This window comes from Pezoporus occidentalis, unplaced genomic scaffold, assembly GCF_034315485.1.
Source record: "Pezoporus occidentalis ecotype Australia unplaced genomic scaffold, CSIRO_AGI_Poc_V1 ctg487, whole genome shotgun sequence".
Lineage (NCBI taxonomy): Eukaryota > Metazoa > Chordata > Aves > Psittaciformes > Psittacidae > Pezoporus > Pezoporus occidentalis.
In genome coordinates this window covers 38825-58275 of record NW_026915821.1, presented here as the reverse complement: position 1 = coordinate 58275, position 19451 = coordinate 38825, and the positions used below count along the sequence as shown (strand labels likewise).

The following is a 19451-nucleotide window of genomic DNA, read 5'->3' as shown; positions in this document are numbered from 1 at the left end:
GATGCCCTCTAGCCCTATAGGGAAGGTCCCCAGTGCCATATGGATGCACATACGGTCCCATAGAGTTGCATTTGGTCCCATACAGAGGCCCATATGGAAGCCCATGGCCCCATATGGGAACCCATGGCCCCATATGGACGCCCTCAGCCCAATGTAGATGCTCGTGGTCCCATATGGAGGCCCTTGGTCCTATATGGAGTCCCATAGCTACATATGGAAGTCCTCAGCCCTAAGCCCTAGATGGATGCTTGTGGTCCCATATGGAGGTCCCATGTCATATATGGATACTCCTAGCCCCATATGGATGCTCCTAGCCTCATATAGAGGCCCTCAATCCCATATGGATGCTTGTGGTCCCATCTGGAGGCCCTTGGTCCCATACGGCTGCCGCTGGTCCCATGTTGTATATGGATGCTGCTCGTAGGCCCATATAGAGCCCCTCAGCCCCATATAGAGGGGCCCTCAGCCCTAGATGGATGCTGGTGGTCCCATATGGAAGCCCCATGTCCTATATGGATGCTCCTAACCCCATAGGGATGCTCCTAACCCCATAGGGATGCTCCTAACCCCATAAGGATGCTCCTAACCCCATAGGGATGCTCCTAACCCCATAGGGATACCCTTGGTCCCATAGAGACCCCCTCAGCCCCATAGGGTGGTCCATAGGAGGACACAGCATCCCCTATATGAGTCCCATGAGGCATCCCCTATGGCTCCATCCACTCCAGGCACTGGAGATGCCAAGTGTCCCTTATGGAATCCCAGTGTCTCCCTATGGATTCCCAGTGTCTCCCTATGGATTCACAGTGTCTCCCTATGGAATCCCAGTGTCTCCCTATGGAATCCCAGTGTCCAAGGGGGGTCCCCAGTGTCCTATGGGGGGGGGTCACAGCTCCTCTTTGTCCACAGTACCAGAGAAGATCCAAGATGCTTAATGTCCCTTATGGAACTGCAGCGTCCCCGTATGGAATCCCGGCGTTCCCTATGGAATCCCGGCGTTCCCTATGGAATGCCATTGTCCCAAGGGGGGTCACAGCTCCTCTTTGTCCACGGTGCCGGAGAAGACGCAAGATCCTCAGTGTCCCTTATGGAAGAGCAGTGGAATTCCAGTGTTCCCTATGGAATGACGGCGTTCCCTATGGAATGACGGCGTTCCCTATGGAATGACGGCGTTCCCTATGGAATGACGGCGCTCCCTATGGAATGACGGCGTTCCCTATGGAATGACGGCGTTCCCTATGGAATGACAGCGTTCCCTATGGAATGACAGCGTTCCCTATGGAATGACAGCGTTCCCTATGGAATGACAGTGCTCCCTATGGAATGATGGCGTTCTCTATGGAATGACGGTGTTCCCTATGGAATGATGGCGTTCTCTACGGAATGACGGCGTTCCCTATGGAATGACAGTGCTCCCTATGGAATGCCAGTGTCCCAAGGGGGGGGTCACAGCTCCTCCTTGTCCATGGTGCTGAAGAAGATGCGAGATCCTCAGGGTCCCTTATGGAATCCCAGCATTCCCTATGGAATGACGGCGTTCCCTATGGAATGACACTGTTCCCTATGGAATGACGGCGTTCCCTATGGAATGACAGTGCTCCCTATGGAATGACGGTGTTCCCTATGGAATGCCATTGTCCCAAGGGGGGGTCACAGCTCCTCTTTGTCCACGGTGCCGGAGAAGATGCGGGCGAAGCGGCGGAGCTGGCGCGCGGCCGAGTGCGATTCCTGCTGCAGGCGCCGGTTGTTGTGGCGCAGGTTGGCCACTTCGGCCTGGAGAACCACCTTGTCCTGCTTCTCCTATGGGATACAGGGTCAGAGCCCCAAAACAGACCCAAAACACCCCAAAACACCCCAAAACCCAGCCCAAAACCACCTTGTCCTGCTTCTCCTATGGGATACAGGGTCAGAGCCCCAAAACACCCCCAAAACACCCCAAAAACACCCCCAAAACAAGCCCAAAACCACCTTGTCCTGCTTCTCCTATGGGATACAGGGTCAGAGCCCCAAAACACCCCAAAAACACAAGAAAACCACACCAAAACCACCCTGTCCTGCTTCTCCTATGGGATACAGGGTCAGAGCCCCAAAACACCCCAAAAACACCCCAAAAACCAGCCCAAAACCACCTTGTCCTGCTTCTCCTATGGGATACAGGGTCAGAACCCCAAAATAGCACCAAAACAGGCAAAAAACAACCCGAAACACCTAAAACCCAGCCCAAAACCACCTTGTCCTGCTTATCCTATGGGATACAGGGTCCCCCAAAACACCACCCCAGCCCAGCCCAAAACCACCTTGTCCTGCTTCTCCTATGGGATACAGCATCAGAGCCCCAAAACGCACAAAAAAAAGGCCAAACCACCCCAAAATCACCTTCTCCTTTTTCTCCTGTGGGATACAAGGTCAGAGCCCCAAAACAGACCCAAAACCAGGCCAAAAAGAACCCAAAAGTCCCCGAAAACAGCCCAAAACCACCTTGTCCTTCTTCTCCTGTGGGATACAGGGTCAGAGCCCCAAAACAGACCCAAAACAGGCCAAAACCAACCACAAACACCCCCAAAACCAGCCCAAAACCACCTTATCCCCCTTCTGCTATGGGATACAGGGTCAGAGCCCCAAAACAGACCCAAAACACCCCAAAAACCAGCCCAAAACCACCTTGTCCTGCTTCACCTATGGGATACAGGGTCAGAGCCCCAAAACAGCCCTAAAAAAGGACAATAACAACACAAAACACCCCAAAAACCAGCCCAAAACCACCTTGTCCTGCTTCACCTATGGGATACAGCGGCAGGGCCCAAAAAAAGACCCAAAGGAGGTCAAAAACAACCCAAACAACCCCAAAACACCCCAAAACCACCTTGTCCTGCTTCTCCTATGGGATACAGGGTCAGAGCCCCAAAACAGACCCAAAACACCCCAAAACCCAGCCCAAAACCACCTTGCCCTGCTTCTCCTATGGGATACAGGGTCAGAACCCCAAAACACCCCAAAACCACCCCAAAATGGTACCTTCTGGAGGTCGCTGTGGAGCTGCTTTAGCATGGCCTCGAGCTGCGACACCTTCTCGGGGAGGTCCAAGGCTGTGGGGGGGCTGTGGGGGGGGCATAGGGCAATGGGGGGGGTGGGATCCCAGACCCGGATGTGGGGGTCCCAGCCCCACATACAAGGGGGACATGGGGGGGTCTCCATATAGGGGGGGTCCCTGGACCTGATGGGGGGCGCACCCCCCCGTGGCCTCTCCAGGGGTAGGGGGAGGTCGGGGCTCAGCACCGGCTCCGTGAGGGAGAACAGGGACACGGCCCTTTGCACTGGGGGGGGGGAAGTCAGCACCCCAAAACCAGCCCCAAATACCCCAAAACCAGCAAAAAATACCCCTAAACCAGCCCCAAATACCCCCAACTACCCCCAAACCAGCCCAAACCAGCCCAAAATACCCCAGAACCAGCCCAAAACAGGTAAAATACCCCCAAACCAGCTCAAATCAGCCCAAAATACCCCTAAACAAGCCAAAATACCCCAAAAGCAGCCCAAAATACCCCAAAAGCAGCCCAAAATACCCCAAAAGCAGCCCAAACCAGCCCAAAATACCCCAAAACCAGCCCAAAATACCCCCAAACCAGCAAAAAATACCCCAAAAGCAGCCCAAACCAGCCCAAAATACCCCCAAACTAGCCAAAATACCCCAAAACCAGCCCAAACCAGCCCAAAATACCCCAAAAGCAGCCCAAACCAGGCCAAAATACCCCAAAACCAGCCCAAAATACCCCAAAAGCAGCCCAAAATACCCCAAAAGCAGCCCAAACCAGCCCAAAATACCCCAAACCAGCCCAAAATACCCCTAAACCAGCCCAAAATACCCCCAAGCTAGCCCAAAACACCCCAAAACACTCCAAAACACCCCTACAACACCCCTACAGCACCCCCAAACCACCCCAAAACACCCACAAAGCAGTCTGAAACCCCCCAAACCCAGCCCAAAACACCCGTGAAACAGCTCAAACCACCCCAAAACCAGCCCAAACCCCCTCCACAACAGTTTAAAACCCCCAAAACACCCTGAAATACCCCCAAAACACCATAAACCACCCTAAAACACCCCTAAACCAGCCCAAAGTAGCCCAAACCACCCCGAGAACCAGGCCAAAACAGCCCCAAAACAGACCAAAATACCCCAAAACACCCCCCAAACCAGCTCCAACCATCCCAAAAACAGCCCAAACTACCCCAAAACCAGCCCAAAATACCCCAAAAGCATCCTAAAACAGGCCAAAACAGCCCAAAACACACTCAAACCCACACCCAAACCAGCCCAAACCAGCCCCAAACACCTCCAAAACAGCTAAAACCACCCCAAAACACAAACCCACACCCAAATCAGCCCAAACCAACCCCAAACACCTCCAAAACAGCTAAAACCACCCCACAGATAGCCCCAACCACCCCCAAAATAGCCCAAACCAGCCCAAAACACCCTCAAAACAGCCAAACCCACCCCACAGATAGCCCCAAACACCCCCTAAATAGCCCAAACCAGCCCCAAAACAGCCCTAAATACCATGAAACACCCCAAAACACCCCCAAACCAGCCTGAAACACCCCCAAAACCATCCCAAACCCCCCCAAACCCCTCCCTTTATACCCCCAAAGCCACCCCAGCACCCCCAAAGCCACCCCATGCTGAGGGTGCAGTTGGGGGGGGACGTTGGTACCTTCATAGGCCTTGGCTGCATTGACCAGGCTGGCCCATTCCAGCCCCGTGGCCGTGTCCGGCAGCGGCATCATCCCGGGATCCACGCGGCGCAGGGAGAGCTCCGAGGCAGAGATGGGGCCTGCAGGGACATGGGGACCATTGGCACCCAAAACCATGCCAAAATCACGCTAAAACCATCCCAAAACACTCCAAACCACCCCAAAACACCCTAAATCCACCCCAAAACACCCTAAAACCACACAAAACCACCCTAGAACCACACAAAACCACCCTAAAACCACCCAAAACCATCCCCAAACACCCCAAAAATGCCCACCCAAAACCACCCCAAAACCACCCCTGAAACACCCCCAAAACACCCCAAAACCACCCAAAACCACCCCAAACCACCCCCAAACACCCTAAAACCACCCAAAACCATCCCGAAACCCCCCAAACCCACCCAAAACCATCCCCAAACATGCCAAAAATGCCCCCAAACACCCTAAAACCACCCAAAACCAACCCCAAACACCCTAAAACCACCCCAAACACCCTAAAACAACCCCAAACCTCCCCAAAACACTCCAAACCCACCCAAAACCATCCCCAACCACCCCGAAACACGCTAAAACCACCCCAAACCATCCTCAAACACCCCAAACCACCCCAAAACCATCCCCAAAACCATCCCCAAACACGCCAAAAATGCCCCCAAACACCCTAAAACCACCCAAAACCATCCCCAAACACCCCAAAACACCCTAAACCCACCCAAAACCATCCCCAAACACCCCAAACCCACCCAAAACCATCCCCAAACACGCCAAAAATGCCCCCAAACACCCTAAAACCACCCAAAACCATCCCCAAACACCCCAAACCCACCCAAAACCATCCCCAAACACGCCAAAAATGCCCCCAAACACCCTAAAACCACCCAAAACCAACCCCAAACACCCTAAAACCACCCAAAACCATCCCCAAACACCCCAAACCACCCCCAAACACCCTAAAACCACCCCAAAACACTCCAAACCCACCCAAAACCAACCCCAACCACCCCGAAACACGCTAAAACCACCCCAAACCATCCTCAAACACCCCAAACCACCCCAAACCCACCCAAACCCATCCCCAAACACGCCAAAAATGCCCCCAAACACCCTAAAACCACCCAAAACCATCCCCAAACACCCCAAAACACCCTAAACCCACCCAAAACCACCCCGAAACACCCCAAACCCACCCAAAACCATCCCCAAATACACCAAAAATGCCCCCTGAACACCCTAAAACCACACAAAACCATCCCCAAACACCCCAAAACTGCCCCCCAAACACCCTAAAACCACCAAAAACCATCCCAAAACTTCCCAGTTATGTCCTATGGGAGCTCCCCACTGTGTCCTATGGGATCTCCCCACTGTGTCCTATGGGATCTCCCCAGTGTGTCCTATGGGATCTCCCCACTGTGTCCTATGGGAGCTCCCCATTGTGTCCTATGGGAGCTCCCCATTGTGTCCTATGGGAGCTCCCCATTGTGTCCTATGGGAGCTCCCCATTGTGTCCTATGGGAGCTCCCCATTGTGTCCTATGGGATCTCCACACTGTGTCCTATGGGAGCTCCCCACTGTGTCCTATGGGATCTCCGCACTGTGTCCTATGGGAGCTCCCCACTGTGTCCTATGGGATCTCCGCACTGTGTCCTATGGGAGCTCCCCATTGTGTCCTATGGGATCTCCCCACTGTGTCCTATGGGAGCTCCCCACTGTGTCCTATGGGATCTCCCCATTGTGCCCTATGGGATCTCCCCATTGTGTCCTATGGGAGTTCCCCACTGTGTCCTATGGGAGCTCCCCGTTGTGTCCTATGGGATCTCCACACTGTGTCCTATGGGAGCTCCCCACTGTGTCCTATGGGAGCTCCCCACTGTGTCCTATGGGAGCTCCCCACTGTGTCCTATGGGAGCTCCCCACTGTGTCCTATGGGATCTCCCCATTGTGTCCTATGGGATCTCCCCACTGATTCCAGCACTCACCCTTCTTGTCGTGGAGGCCCCCGTTGGTGGTGGCTGGGTGCTGGCGGCGGTTGGGCAGGGTGCTGGAGGGGTACGTGCTCCCAAAGCCCCCCTCTGCTTCCAGCACTGGGCTCCCACTGGTGTAAGCGGGTTCCCGGCGCCCACCACAGAGGCTTTCATCTGACAGGGTCCTCTGGAGCCCCTTGGGGGGGGTCTAGGGGGGAAAAGAGGGTGGTGGGGGGGGGGATGAGCACCTGGTTGTGGTTGAAGCCCCATTGGTCATGGTTGGACCCCCACTGGTCATGGTTGAACCATCCCTGGTCATGGTTGGAACCCATTGGTCACAGTTGAACCATGCTTGGACCCCCACTGGTCATGGTTGGACTCCCATTTGACATGGCTGAACCATCCCTGTTCATGGTTGGACCCCCATTGGTCATGGTTGAAACTCCATTGGTTGTGGTTGGACTATCATTGGTCATGGTTGGACCCCCATTGGTCATGGCTGAACTATCCCTAGTCATGGTTGGACTGCCACTGGTCATGGTTGGATCCCCATTGGTCATGGTTGGATCCCCATTGGTCGTGGTTGGATCCCCATTGGTCGTGGTTGGATCCCCATTGGTTGTGGTTGGATCCCCATTGGTCGTGGTTGGACCCCCATTGGTCGTGGTTGGACCCCCATTGGTCGTGGTTGCACCCCCCTTGGTCGTGGTTGGACCATCCCTGGTCATGGTTGGACCCCCCTTGGTCATGGTTGGACCATCCCTGGTCATGGTTGGACCCCATTGGTCGTGGCTGATCTCCCATTGGTTGTGGTTGGACCCCCACTAGTCATGGTTGAATCTCCACCGTTCATGGTTGGACCCCCACTGGTCATGACTGGACCCTCACTGGTTGTGGTTGGAACCCCTCTGGTCATGGTTGAACCCCCACTGGTCATGGTTGGAGCCCCCCAGATCATGTTTGGAGCCCCATTGGTTATGGTCGGACCCCACTGGTCGTGGTTGGACCCCACTGGTCATGGTTGGCCCCCCTGGTTGTGTTTGGAGGCCCCTTAGCCATGGCATTCCGGGCTCACCGGGGCGCGCTCCGGCTCCGGGCTGGTGGTGTCCATGATGATGAGCTTCTTGAGGTCATCCTCACCCAACTTCATCACCTCCTGCGGGGGGATCGCATCAACCCAACATCGCCCGGAGCCGGGGCTGCCCAACACGTCATCATCGGGGTGGCCTCCACCTGCCATCAACCCAACATCACCCTATCATTACCCCAATATCATCCCCAACATCACCACCCCCATCATCACCCCATCATCATCAACCCAACACCACCCCATCAACACCCCAATATCATCCCCAACATCATCATCCCAACATCATCATCACCCCCAAAATCACCCATCATCATCATCCCAACATCACCTCAACATCAACCCAACATCACCCTATCATTACCCCAATATCATCCCCAACATCATCACCCCAACATCATCATCCCAACATCACCCCATCATCCCAACGTCATCATCATCCCATCATCATCATCCCAACATGATCCCAACGTCATCATCATCCCAACGTCATCATCCTCATCATCCCATCATCATCATCCCAACATCACCTCAACATCAACCCAACATCACCCTATCATCACCCCAATATCATCCCCAACATCACATCCCCATCATCACCCCCAAAATCAGCCATCATCACTCCAACATCACCCCATCATCCCGTCATCATCATCCCCACGTCATCATCATCCCAACGTCATCATCCCAACGTCATCATCCCAACGTCATCATCCCAACGTCATCATCCCAACATCACCTCAACATCACCACCCCAATATCATCCCCAACATCACCCCCAATATCACCCATCATCATCACCCCAACATCATCACCCCATCATCATCATCACCCCAAAAATCACCCATCATCATCATCCCAACATCACCCCAACATCATCAACCCATCATGATCCCATCACCTCAACAGGCCTCCACCTGCCTAGGACCATGGAGGGGGGGGGAGCACATGGATGTGGGACCCCCCCTGAACTCCAACATCACCCCAAATCACCCCATCATCATCATCCCCATCATCTCCCAACATCATCACCCCATCACCTCCTTTTGTGGTCCTAACCCCCCCCCCAGCACCTACTATTGGGTCCTGCTCCCCCCATCACCCACTTTTATGGGTCCTACCCCCCCCCCCAGCACCCACTTTTGGGGTTCAGGCTTCTCCTCAGCCCTTTTCCAGCCCGTGGCTTGTTTATTCCTGACCGGCTGCTTGGAAAAGAAGGATTTGGGGATGGAAGCTGAGAGCTGGGCCCCCCCCCGGGGGGCTTCAGTTGTGGGGGTGCCATAGCCAGGATACCCCATCCGTGGGTTGGAACTATGAGGAAGAGGATGGAAGCTCATGGTTAGGATGGGGATGTAGGTACACCCCCCCCCCATAATGATAGGGGGGCCCAATATAGTGGGGGACACACCCCTAGTTGGGGGGGGCTCACCTGGGTTGGGGGGGGGTCCCTGCTTTGTGCCTGTAGCTTGTGCTGGGGGGTGATGGGTCCCCCTTGGTGGTGGCGGTGGCATCGTCCCCTGGAGCCCCTATGGGTTTGGGGCCCTTATCCCTTTGGGATAGCGGGCGGGGGGGTGGTGGTGGTGGTTTGGGGGTGTCGATGCCGCTGTCGTTGGCGCTGCTTTTGGGGAAAGGATCCGGGAATTCGGCGCCGTCGGTGGCATCGGGAATGTCGAACCAGCGCTCGTCGCTCGAGGCGGTGCTGGAGAGCGTGGTGGTGCTGGAATGGCTGGAATATGGTGCCTCACCCTATGGGGCACCCCCACAGCATCACCTTGGTGTTCCCTAACCCCCCCCCCCCCCCCACCTTGGGATCACCCCAGTGCCTCACCTTGGAATGCCGCTTGGGAGAATCCATCCCGGCCACCTCCTGTTTGCTGCTTCTCCTGCCTGTTGGCAAGCGGGGCTGCGCTGGCACGTGCCACAGGGGCTCTGCAATGAGTCCCCGTTGGGTCGGTGTCACCATAAAGGCCCCGGTGGCCTCGGGGGGGGACACCGGGGTCACCGTACCCGGGTTGTGCCGCTCCATGGTGCTCTCGTGGCTGCTGACCCCCCCCGAGGAGGAATCGCCATCGGGTGGCTCCGCTGCTGCCCCAAACCTGTAACGGGAATGGGGGTTAAACCACCCTAAAACGGTGCCAACCCCCCCCCCCCCACTATGGGGTCGCCATGGTGCCACCCACCCCTATGGGACACAGTGTGTGTGGGGGGGGGGTCCCCATGGTGTCACCCACCTCTCTGGGGATGGTTTATAGCGAGTGAAGGTGCTGCCCGGTGCGGAGAAGCTGCCCGATGGTTGCCGGTACGGCTGCGGCCGCTCCGATGGGGATGAGGAGGAGGAGGAGGGATGCGGTGTCTCTGGGAAGCTCAGCGGCCTGGCTCCATGGATCCATGTGGGAAAAAGGCAGGGAAGCAGGGAATGGGTTGGGGTGGGAAGGACTTTCAGATCTCCCAGTTCAAACCCTCTGTCATGGGCAAGGACAGGTCACAGTCCAACAGCTCCGTGTCCTTACGTTGAGGACACGGGATGCGGTATCCAAGTGGGATCCCCTCCATGACCTACTGGCCATGGTCCTATTGATGCAGCCCAATAGCTCCACTTGGATCCTGGGGAGTCCTCGACATGAGGAGGACATGGAGCTGCTGGAGCAAGTCCAAAGGAGGCCATGAGGATGAGGAGGGGCTGAGAACATTGGGGCTGGAGGAGAGGTGAGTGGAGACCTTCAGACCTCCAGGGTCTGAAGGGGGTCACAAGGATGCTGGAGAGGGACCACCAGCAGGGATTGGAGCGATAGGACAAGGGGTGATGGGTTCCAACTGGAATAGGGAAGTTCAGGCTGGAGATAAGGAAGGGAGGGTGGTGGGACACTGGAATGGGGTGAATGGAGAAGTGGTGAATGCCCCATCCCTGGCAGTGTCCAAGGCCAGGTTGGAGGGGACTTGGGCAACCTGGTCCAGTGTGAGGCATCCCTGCCCATGGCAGGGGTTGGAGCTGGATGAGCTTAAGGTCATTTCCAACCCAATCCATTTGGTGACTCTATAAGAGGTTGGTGATGATGGTGCCATGGTGATGGTGCCATGGCGATGGTGATTGTGTCACGGTGATGGTGTCATGGTGATAGTGCCATGGTGATGATGCCAGGGTGGTGCTGTCATGGTGATGGTGCCATGGCGATGGCATCATGGTGATGGTGTCATGATGGTGCTGCCATGGTGATGGTGCCATGGCGATGTTGTCATGGTGATGCTAGCATGGTGATGGTGTCATGGTGATTGTGCCATGGTGATGTTATCATGGTGATGGTGTCATGGTGGTGCTGCCATGGTGATGCTAGCATGGCGATGGTGCCATGGTAATTGTGCCACGGTGGTACTGCCATGGTGAGGGTGCCATGGCGATGGTGCCATGGTGATGTTATCATGGTGAAGGTGTCATGGAAATGTTATCATGGCGATGGTGTCATGGTGATGGTGCCATGGTGACGTTATCATGGTGATGGTGCCATGGCAATGGTGCCATGGTGATGGTGTCATGGTGGTGCTGCCATGGTGATGGTACCATGGTGATGTTATCATGGTGATGGTGTCATGGTGGCGCTGCCATGGCGATGGTGTCATGGCGATGTTATGGCGATGGTGTCGTGGTGATTATGTCATGGTGGTACTGCCATGGTGATGTTATCATGGTGGTGCTGCCATGGTGATGGTGCCATGGCAATGGTGCCATGGTGATGGTGTCATGGTGATGGTACCATGGTGATGTTATCATGGTGATGGTGTCATGGTGGGGGTGCTGCGGTCACTCACCTCTTGCCATGGGGCGGCAGCACCGCCTGCTTGCCGGGGCGGCCGTGGGGCGCTGTGGGGCCGAGGCTGGTGCTGTGGGAGGCCGAGGAGCTCCATTGCCATGCGGCGCTGCTGCGGTATGGGGGGCGCGCCGGGCAGCCCCCCCGCTCCGGCTCCTCCCTGGGCTCCGTGCTGCCCAGGGACACGCACTCGGACCAGCCCCTGCCAAGCACAGGGAGCGGGGCTCAGGGCAGGGAGCTGGTGGCAAGAGGCGCTTATGGGGCATGGAGCCATGGGGATCAGCACTTATGGGGCACCGAGCGATGGGGATCAGCACTTATGGGGCACAGAGCCATGGGGATCAGCACTTATGGGGCACAGAGACATGGGGATCAGCACTTATGGGGCACCCAAAGGCAGCCAGTGCCATGGGCAGAGCTTTAGGCCCCCCAAGCAATGCCTTTCCTGTAGCTCTTTAAGTCCCCATTACCAGTGACCAGCACTGGAAAACTGGGATACCCCACCCTCAAATCCCACTGGGAAGGCTCCACACCCTTTGGGCACTCTATTGCCCAACACAAAGGGGATGTTCTCCCATTGGTGGCAACTGGAAGACATGGGCTCCATGGAGAACCATCATCAACCTAACTGGAAGACATGGGCTCCATGGAGGACCATCGCCAACCTAACTGGAAGACACGGGCTCCATGGAGAACCATCATCAACCTAATTGGAAGACACGGGCTCCATGGAGGACCATCGCCAACCTAACTGGAAGACATGGGCTCCATGGAGAACCATCGCCAACCTAACTGGAAGACACGGGCTCCATGGAGAACCATCATCAACCTAATTGGAAGACACGGGCTCCATGGAGGACCATCGCCAACCTAACTGGAAGACATGGGCTCCATGGAGAACCATCATCAACCTAATTGGAAGACACAGGCTCCATGGAGGACCATCGCCAACCTAACTGGAAGACATGGGCTCCATGGAGAACCATCATCAACCTAATTGGAAGACACGGGCTCATTGGAGGACCATCTCCAACCTAACTTGGAGACATGGGCTCCATGGAGGACCATCTCCAACCTAACTGGGAGACATGGGCTCCATGAAGGACCATCATCAACCTAACTGAGAGATATGGGCTCCATAGAAGACCATCGCCAACCTAACTGGAAGACATGGCCTCTGTGGAGGACCATCACCAACCTAACTGGGAGATATGGGCTCCATGGAGGACCATCGCCAACCTAACTGGAAGACATGGGCTCCATGAAGGACCATCACCAACCCAACTGGAAGACATGGGCTCCATGGAGGACCATCCCCATCATCGCCATCACCTACCTCCGAGGAGCCCCATCCTCATGGGGCGGGATGATGACCACCTTGACGGTGACGGAGGTGCGGAGCAGGTCGATCATCTGGTCGTGGTTGAGGGTGACCACGGCCACCTTGCAGATCTCCACCAGGCGGCTGCCTTGCCGCAGGCCCGCTTGCCAGGCGAAGCCGTAGTCCTCCACCTCGGCCACCGTCCCATCGTACTTGACGTGGAAGCCCAGCTGGCCCAGGCCGTTCCTCCTCAGGGTCATGTCCACCGTCTCGCAGCCGTCCGTCATCACCTTGGCAAGGGGGAAAGGAGGAGGTTGGAGGCCTAAAAGCCTCCTCGGGGTGGTCCTGGATCCACATCCCAGCAGGAGACAGCCTCCAGGTTTAGGGCTGGAATGGAGCTGGAGATGATCCAGTTCCAGAGGGAGGGATGCATTCCATAGAGGAGATTGCTCCAAGCAGGGCTTGGGCACGGCAAGGGATGGAGCAGCCAAACCACCTTCATTCAAGCCAGACCCAGTCCTTCTGCCCTCACAGGGAAGAGCTTCATTATGAGAGTGATGGGAAGTTGAGGTTGGATATAAGGAAGAACTTCCCTATATCCAACCTGAATTTCCCCTGTTCCAGTGTCCCACCACCCTCACAGGGAAAAACTTCCTTATATCCAACCTCAACTTCCCATCACCCTCATGAGGAAGAACTTCCTTATATCCAACCTCAACTTCCATCACCCTCACAGGGAAAAACTTCCTTATATCCAACCTCAACTTCCCATCACCCTCATGAGGAAGAGCTTCCTTATATCCAACCTCAACTTCCCATCACCCTCATGAGGAAGAGCTTCCTTATATCCAACCTCAACTTCCCATCACCCTCATGAGGAAGAGCTTCCTTATATCCAACCTCAACTTCCCATCACCCTCATGAGGAAGAGCTTCCTTATATCCAACCTCAACTTCCCATCACCCTCATAGGGAAGAACTTCCTTATATCCAACCTCAACTTCCCATCACCCTCATAAGGAAGAACTTCCTTATATCCAACCTCCAACTCATGAGGAAGAGCCCTTATCACCCTCCCACCACCCTCATAAGGAAGAACTTCCTTATATCCAACCTCAACTTCCATCACCCTCATAAGGAAGAACTTCCTTATATCCAACCCCAACTTCCCGTCTCCCAGCTCCACCCCATCACCCCTCATCCAAGCAGCACTTCCACAACCTCTGCCCATGGTTCTTCCACCTGGAAACCCACCTTCAACCTCTGCACGATCTCCTTGATGTCCTCAGGACCCCCTTCCCCGGCCCGGATGAAGATATGGTCCCCTCGGCCATAGAAGATCTTGATGGTGGCCGCATCGGCGGTCCACCCGATGACGTCCCCACAGAAGCAGTTGAAGACCACCTCTTTAGCTCCCAGATCCAGGAGGACCACGAACTCATTGGAGATTCCCAAAGCACAAGAGATCTCGGCTCCACGGGCGAAATCCAACGCGGAAACACGCCAGGAGATGGCCCCGGCGCTGTGCTGCTCAGCCCCAACCCGTGCTTTGGTCTTCTCCTTCTTCTTGGAAGCCAAGGAGATGAGGTTGAACTTCCCAGTGGAGTCGATGGGAGTGTTGGTGACCCAGTTCTCAGCCAGGTCCTTCAGGTATTCCCGGCGTGTCCTGGTGGCCATGGTGTGGAACTTGTCCGATTTGTGAGCCGCGTTCTCCGCGTTGATCACCTTGGCCAAGAGGAACTCTCGGAAGACGTCGGATTTGCGGAAGGTGACGCCGTTGGGAATGGGAGGACCGAAGGAAGGGACGTCCTTGGATCTGGTGACGGCCACGCTTGGGAAGGAATGGAGAAGGGAAGGTGGTTAAGGTGGCTAAAAGCATGGAACCCCGCTCAGGGTTGGGATTTAGGTCCCTTCTTGCCCGCTCCGAAGGGAGAAGCTCCACGTCTCCTCTTCCAAGAGGGGGAAATTTGGGATGTGGTGGCCAAATCCAGCTGGAAGCTCACCTGTAAGAGACGTTCTCCGTGCAGGGATTGTGGGCTCGGACAATGATGAAGACGTGCTGGAAGTGGGAACGGATGTTCTGAGGGGTGAAAGGCAACGCTCCAGGTTCTTGGAAGATGATGGTGACGATGTCATTCCCGATGTGCCTCTTCCTCAGCAGCTGGAAGAGAGAAGACGAAGGGAGAGGAGCAAATCCCTACGGATGGAGAGGAGGGGGAAGCCCAACGAAGGCGCTGCTGGGGATGGAGGGGGTTACCTGCTGCCTGTTGTTGGGAGTGTAGGGAAGCATGGTGGACACGTGGAACATGATCTCATAGTCCTGGTACGTGGTGTAGAGGGAATGGGTCCCGGTGGAGTCGGCTACAAGGGCGGCAGAGGGGACAAGTGAGCGGTGGTGGCAGCATCTCCGGTGGCCCCACGGTGCCAGCCCGTGGTGTCACTCACTCTTGGTGTCCAGCTGGGCCGCGTACTTGCTGAAGGCCTTGAGGCAAACCTTCTCCCCCAGGAGCATGAGGAACTCCTCGAAGGGGGGACCGGCCTCCTCGTTGTTGTACATCTCCTCCTCCGAGCTCTGCCCGGCTTTGCAGTAGAGAATTCCCACCTTGTGCCTCCGGCAGAGCTGCGGGAAGACGGGAATCAAGCGGCGCCGGATCCCAGCGGCTCCGGGAGCGTTGGTTCCTACCTCTACTCACCCCTTGCTCATCGAGCTTGAGGAGCTGCTCGGTGACCTTGGGCGTGCTGAGGGCCAAGCGCAGGCAGTGGATGTTGAGCTCGGGAATGACGTATTCCAGAGCATCCTTCAACGGGAGGCCCCGCACTGTCCCGTGCTTGGTGGTGGTGGGGGTGGCATCTTCCAGGATGGAGCCACGGAGGGTGATGAGCTGGGAAAAGACCAATCGAAAACGGGATAAGCAGGGCTGGATCCAGCTTCCCAATCCTGGGTTTGTGGTATCCCAGCGGGATGCGGTACCTCACTGGTGCGGAAGATGATCCTGTACTGGTATTGGGGGCCGTGGTCCTTGTGGTCCTCCAGCTTCTCCCGCTTGATGCTGACGGCCACCGGGCCGAGCTTCTCATCCACTCCAAAGTAATTCGAGTGCTCTACCAGGAATAAAAGAGGGATGGAGGAGAAAATGGGGATCAGGAGCATCGGGATGAGCTGGGAACCCCCTTGTCACAACACCCCCCCCCAAACCCCACCTTTGCCATGGAAGTGGTCGCGGTAGTAGCGGGCACCGAGGTCCACGTGCTCCACGCTGTAGTGCTTGAGGCGGTTGGGGTTCCTCTGCAGCTCCTTGGGCACCTCCAGCACCGAGATGGCAGCGTTGGTGGGCCGGGGATCCAGGATAGGCTCCGGGAAGCTCCCATCGGATACGGGGAGGACCGGAGATCCCCCGGAAGCTTTGGAGAAGCTGACGTTGCGCTCGCCGGCGCCACCGATCTCGTTGCGGAAATGGGGACAACTGAGGAGCAGCTCGTTGCTGGTGTTATCGCCGAGGTCGTGCTCCAAGTTCTCCTTCGAGTTGGGATCCTCGGTGCCGGGAAAGGCCGGATCCGAGCCCATTCCCGACGGGGCGGCCGAGGCAGCCGAGGCGCCCGTGGTGGTGTTGCGGCGTTGGGCCACCACCACGCGGTTGGTGGCCACGGCGTTGAGGTCGAAGAAGATGCTTTGGACGTCGTAATGGGCAAAGCTCTTCTGGCACCACCAGCTCCTGCCCGGCTCCGGTGCCCGCGGCTCCTCCGGTTCCGCGTCGTTCCGGGCGTTCCGGAGCTTCCTGAAGATGGATTCGGCGCCGGCGTCACCTTTGGGGCATCTCCGGCGGGGTTTCTCCTTGGATTGGGTCAATGCTTCATCCCGAGCTCCATTCCTGCCATCTGCTTTGATCCCGGGGTATGATCCCATAGGAAAACCGGCCTCTCCGAGACGCTCTGGGCTCGCCGCTCGCCGCTCGGGCTTCTTGGTGCGGAATTCATTGAGCATATCAAAGAAGCTTTGCTCCGAGATTCCCTGGATGTCAATGGAGGAGGTGCTGCCGTATTCCCGGAATATCCCACCTCCTCCTCCCAGTTTGGCTCCTCGGGGCTCCGTCGGCTCCTCGGGATCGCACTCGCTCAACGTCACCTCACTGCTGCTCCGGTGTCGCAGCGGTGCCAAACCTTTGGCCGGGGATCGAGGCCATCCCTCTTGGAATTCCACATCCTTGGAACGCCGCCGCGCCAGGCGCTGCAGGGCTTTGAAACCCGCGACGCCCGCCAGGGGCTGCTGCCCGATGGGAGCCGCATTCCGGCTCCAAGGAGCATCCCGGCTTCCCGCTGCTTCCCGAGGAGGCTCCTTGGGGGGGTCCCTCTTGGGGGGCCACTCGGCGATGCGGGCACGAACCCCCATTTTGGGGACAGGGACCATGCGGGGGGGGTCAGCCCCGGGAGGTGCCGCCATGGGGGGTGCTGGCACCACGTTGCCATTGGGCACCCAAAAGGGCGCTGGGGAACCGTCGGTGTCCTCATGGCGCGGCGGGCGGTGGGAGCTCATGGTCCGGTGACGGGGATGAAGCCGTTCATTGCCAGGCCGGGAATGCCGCTGGGATGCCGCCGCTGGGAATGCCGGGAAGGCTGGGAATGCCGTGGGGCATGGTGGTGGCACTCAGAGCCGATGGGACATCCTGGGGTGGGGAAGAGAGAGAAGAGAGGGGGACATGGGGTTGGAGGTGGGGAGCACCAGTTTGGGTTGGGAATGACCAGTAATGGTCCCCTCTGATCCATGGGATGGGAAGAAGCTGGAATCATCCAGATCCAAGCCACAGGGACACCGGCCATAGGGCAGGCTGCTCCTTGGGCACAGCCAGGGATGGAGCATCCCAACCTGCTCCATCCAACCCATCCTCATGGGGAAGAGCTTCATCCCAAGAGCCCATCATCTCCTCATCCCATCCCTCCATCCCGTGTCCAAAGCCCTGCTCCAGGTCTCCTGCAGGCACTGGGAGTTGCTCTGAGGTCTCTATGGACATGGAGATGAAGCATCAGGAAGAGATTTGTACCCACAAGGATATGAAATTCCCGGGATGCTCTTCCCAAAAGATATGGGAGCATAAACCTGCAGCCAGGGACGATGGGATCCCCCTTCCCATACAGTATGATCCCAACGGGAAGGGTTCAGGGCAACCTTTTCCGTCCCTATGGAAGAACTTGTCATCCCCTTCCTTTTTTAATGGATTTGGAGCTACTTTTGATGGAAAACCAGGAACAGCCTTGCATTTCCCAACAGCAGCTCCATGTTTTGGGAATACCCCCCCCCTTTTCCTTCCTGGAATCTCCCCCGACTTGGCATTTCCAGCCTCCACTATCAAGCTTGGGAAGACCAAAAGCGCTGGAGCACCTCCGTTATCCAGCAGGAATCCATCCAAGCAGGAATCTCATCCTATTCCCTAGGAAATATGGGAAGAGTCTCCCCCTCTCCGGGCTCTGTGTGCCAAAGGGAAGCAGAAGGAGCCCTAAGGATTCATTGCAGGAGTTTAAGGGGAATCCTGGTGGCTCCGACACCGGATTCACCGGCACCGATGGATCCCAAAGCATTCCAAGGGATCCCAGTGGAGGGATGAACACCGCCCCAGCTGCTCCATCACCCCCTTGGGATGTCCTTTGGGATAAGAAATGAGGGAAAAGGCTTCAACAACACACCCCCCCCCCCAGATGGATCCTGCTCCTGCAGCTGATCCCGCTCCTCCAGTTGATCCCAAAGTTGGGAATGTTGAGGCCCATCCTGCTGCATTTGCAGGAGCAGGGCCCAACCCTTTCCCTGCTAATGAATAACCAGATTGGTTTTAATGGTTAACCACAGGCTTTGCTTTGGGATGTGGGATGGGATTTAACCCCTTCCCAGCTTTATCCCACCCAATTCCCACTACAACCCCGGGATTTTACCCCCCACAGGGGCCTTTCCGCTTCCAGCTTGATCCCAGCTCATTCCCAAATCCACCATGAGCTTCTCCTCCCTTCCTCAGGGCTTCCCACAGGGAATAAAGCACCATCCCAGGCTCCCTTTGGGATGAAACGGCCCCAGAAAGACTCTTTGGGATGGGGGGGGGGATGTGGTGTTTCCCGGTTTTCCCAGTGCTCATCCAAAGGGAAAGGCAAGGGTAATTAGGGAAGCAATTAAAGGAAAAGCTCGGGAATTCTGGGCTTAATGAGGGGGTAGTTAAAGCCCAATAATCATTAGTGGGCAATGAGGACACCATTCATTATCCCAAAGGGAAAACAGGAATACAGGAAGGGCTCTATCCCAACCTGGACCTTGATTCCCGGTTTTATCTGATGAAGACGGGATAATGAACACCATTCCAACACCAACACGGTTGGGAATAGGGACCGATTCCTACTTGCCTGGATTCCCAAGGCCGGGATCTCTGGGATAGCAGCGTCTCTGGATGAGGTTGGCCTATTCCAAAGGAATTATGATCCCAAAGGAAGGAGCTTGTCACATCCCCCCGGTGAATCCCTTTCCCTTGGGATAAATCCCTGCGT

At 56.4% G+C, this 19451-nt stretch overlaps 1 protein-coding gene across 2 annotated transcripts; it reads right to left on the bottom strand.

Moving 5' to 3' along the window:
- Positions 1–1395: 1395 nt before the first annotated feature.
- SIPA1L3 (signal induced proliferation associated 1 like 3) lies at positions 1396–17591 on the bottom strand. 2 transcript variants are annotated; one of them, XM_062636615.1, is made up of 20 exons: positions 16134–17591; positions 15904–16034; positions 15626–15814; positions 15378–15552; positions 15190–15293; positions 14936–15093; positions 14187–14763; positions 12949–13223; positions 11614–11814; positions 10041–10181; positions 9817–9905; positions 9638–9738; positions 9239–9555; positions 8946–9120; positions 7798–7875; positions 6738–6930; positions 4716–4835; positions 3215–3314; positions 3016–3097; positions 1396–1800 (listed from the first exon to the last, which is right to left on the bottom strand). In XM_062636615.1, the coding sequence occupies exons 1-20, from the start codon at positions 17461–17463 to the stop codon at positions 1651–1653; spliced, it is 4686 nt and encodes a 1561-aa protein (XP_062492599.1). In that variant the 5' UTR covers positions 17464–17591; the 3' UTR covers positions 1396–1650. The 2 variants fall into 2 exon arrangements, with proteins under 2 accessions (XP_062492599.1, XP_062492598.1); XM_062636614.1 differs by having other exon boundaries at positions 9638–9905.
- Positions 17592–19451: the final 1860 nt, after the last annotated feature.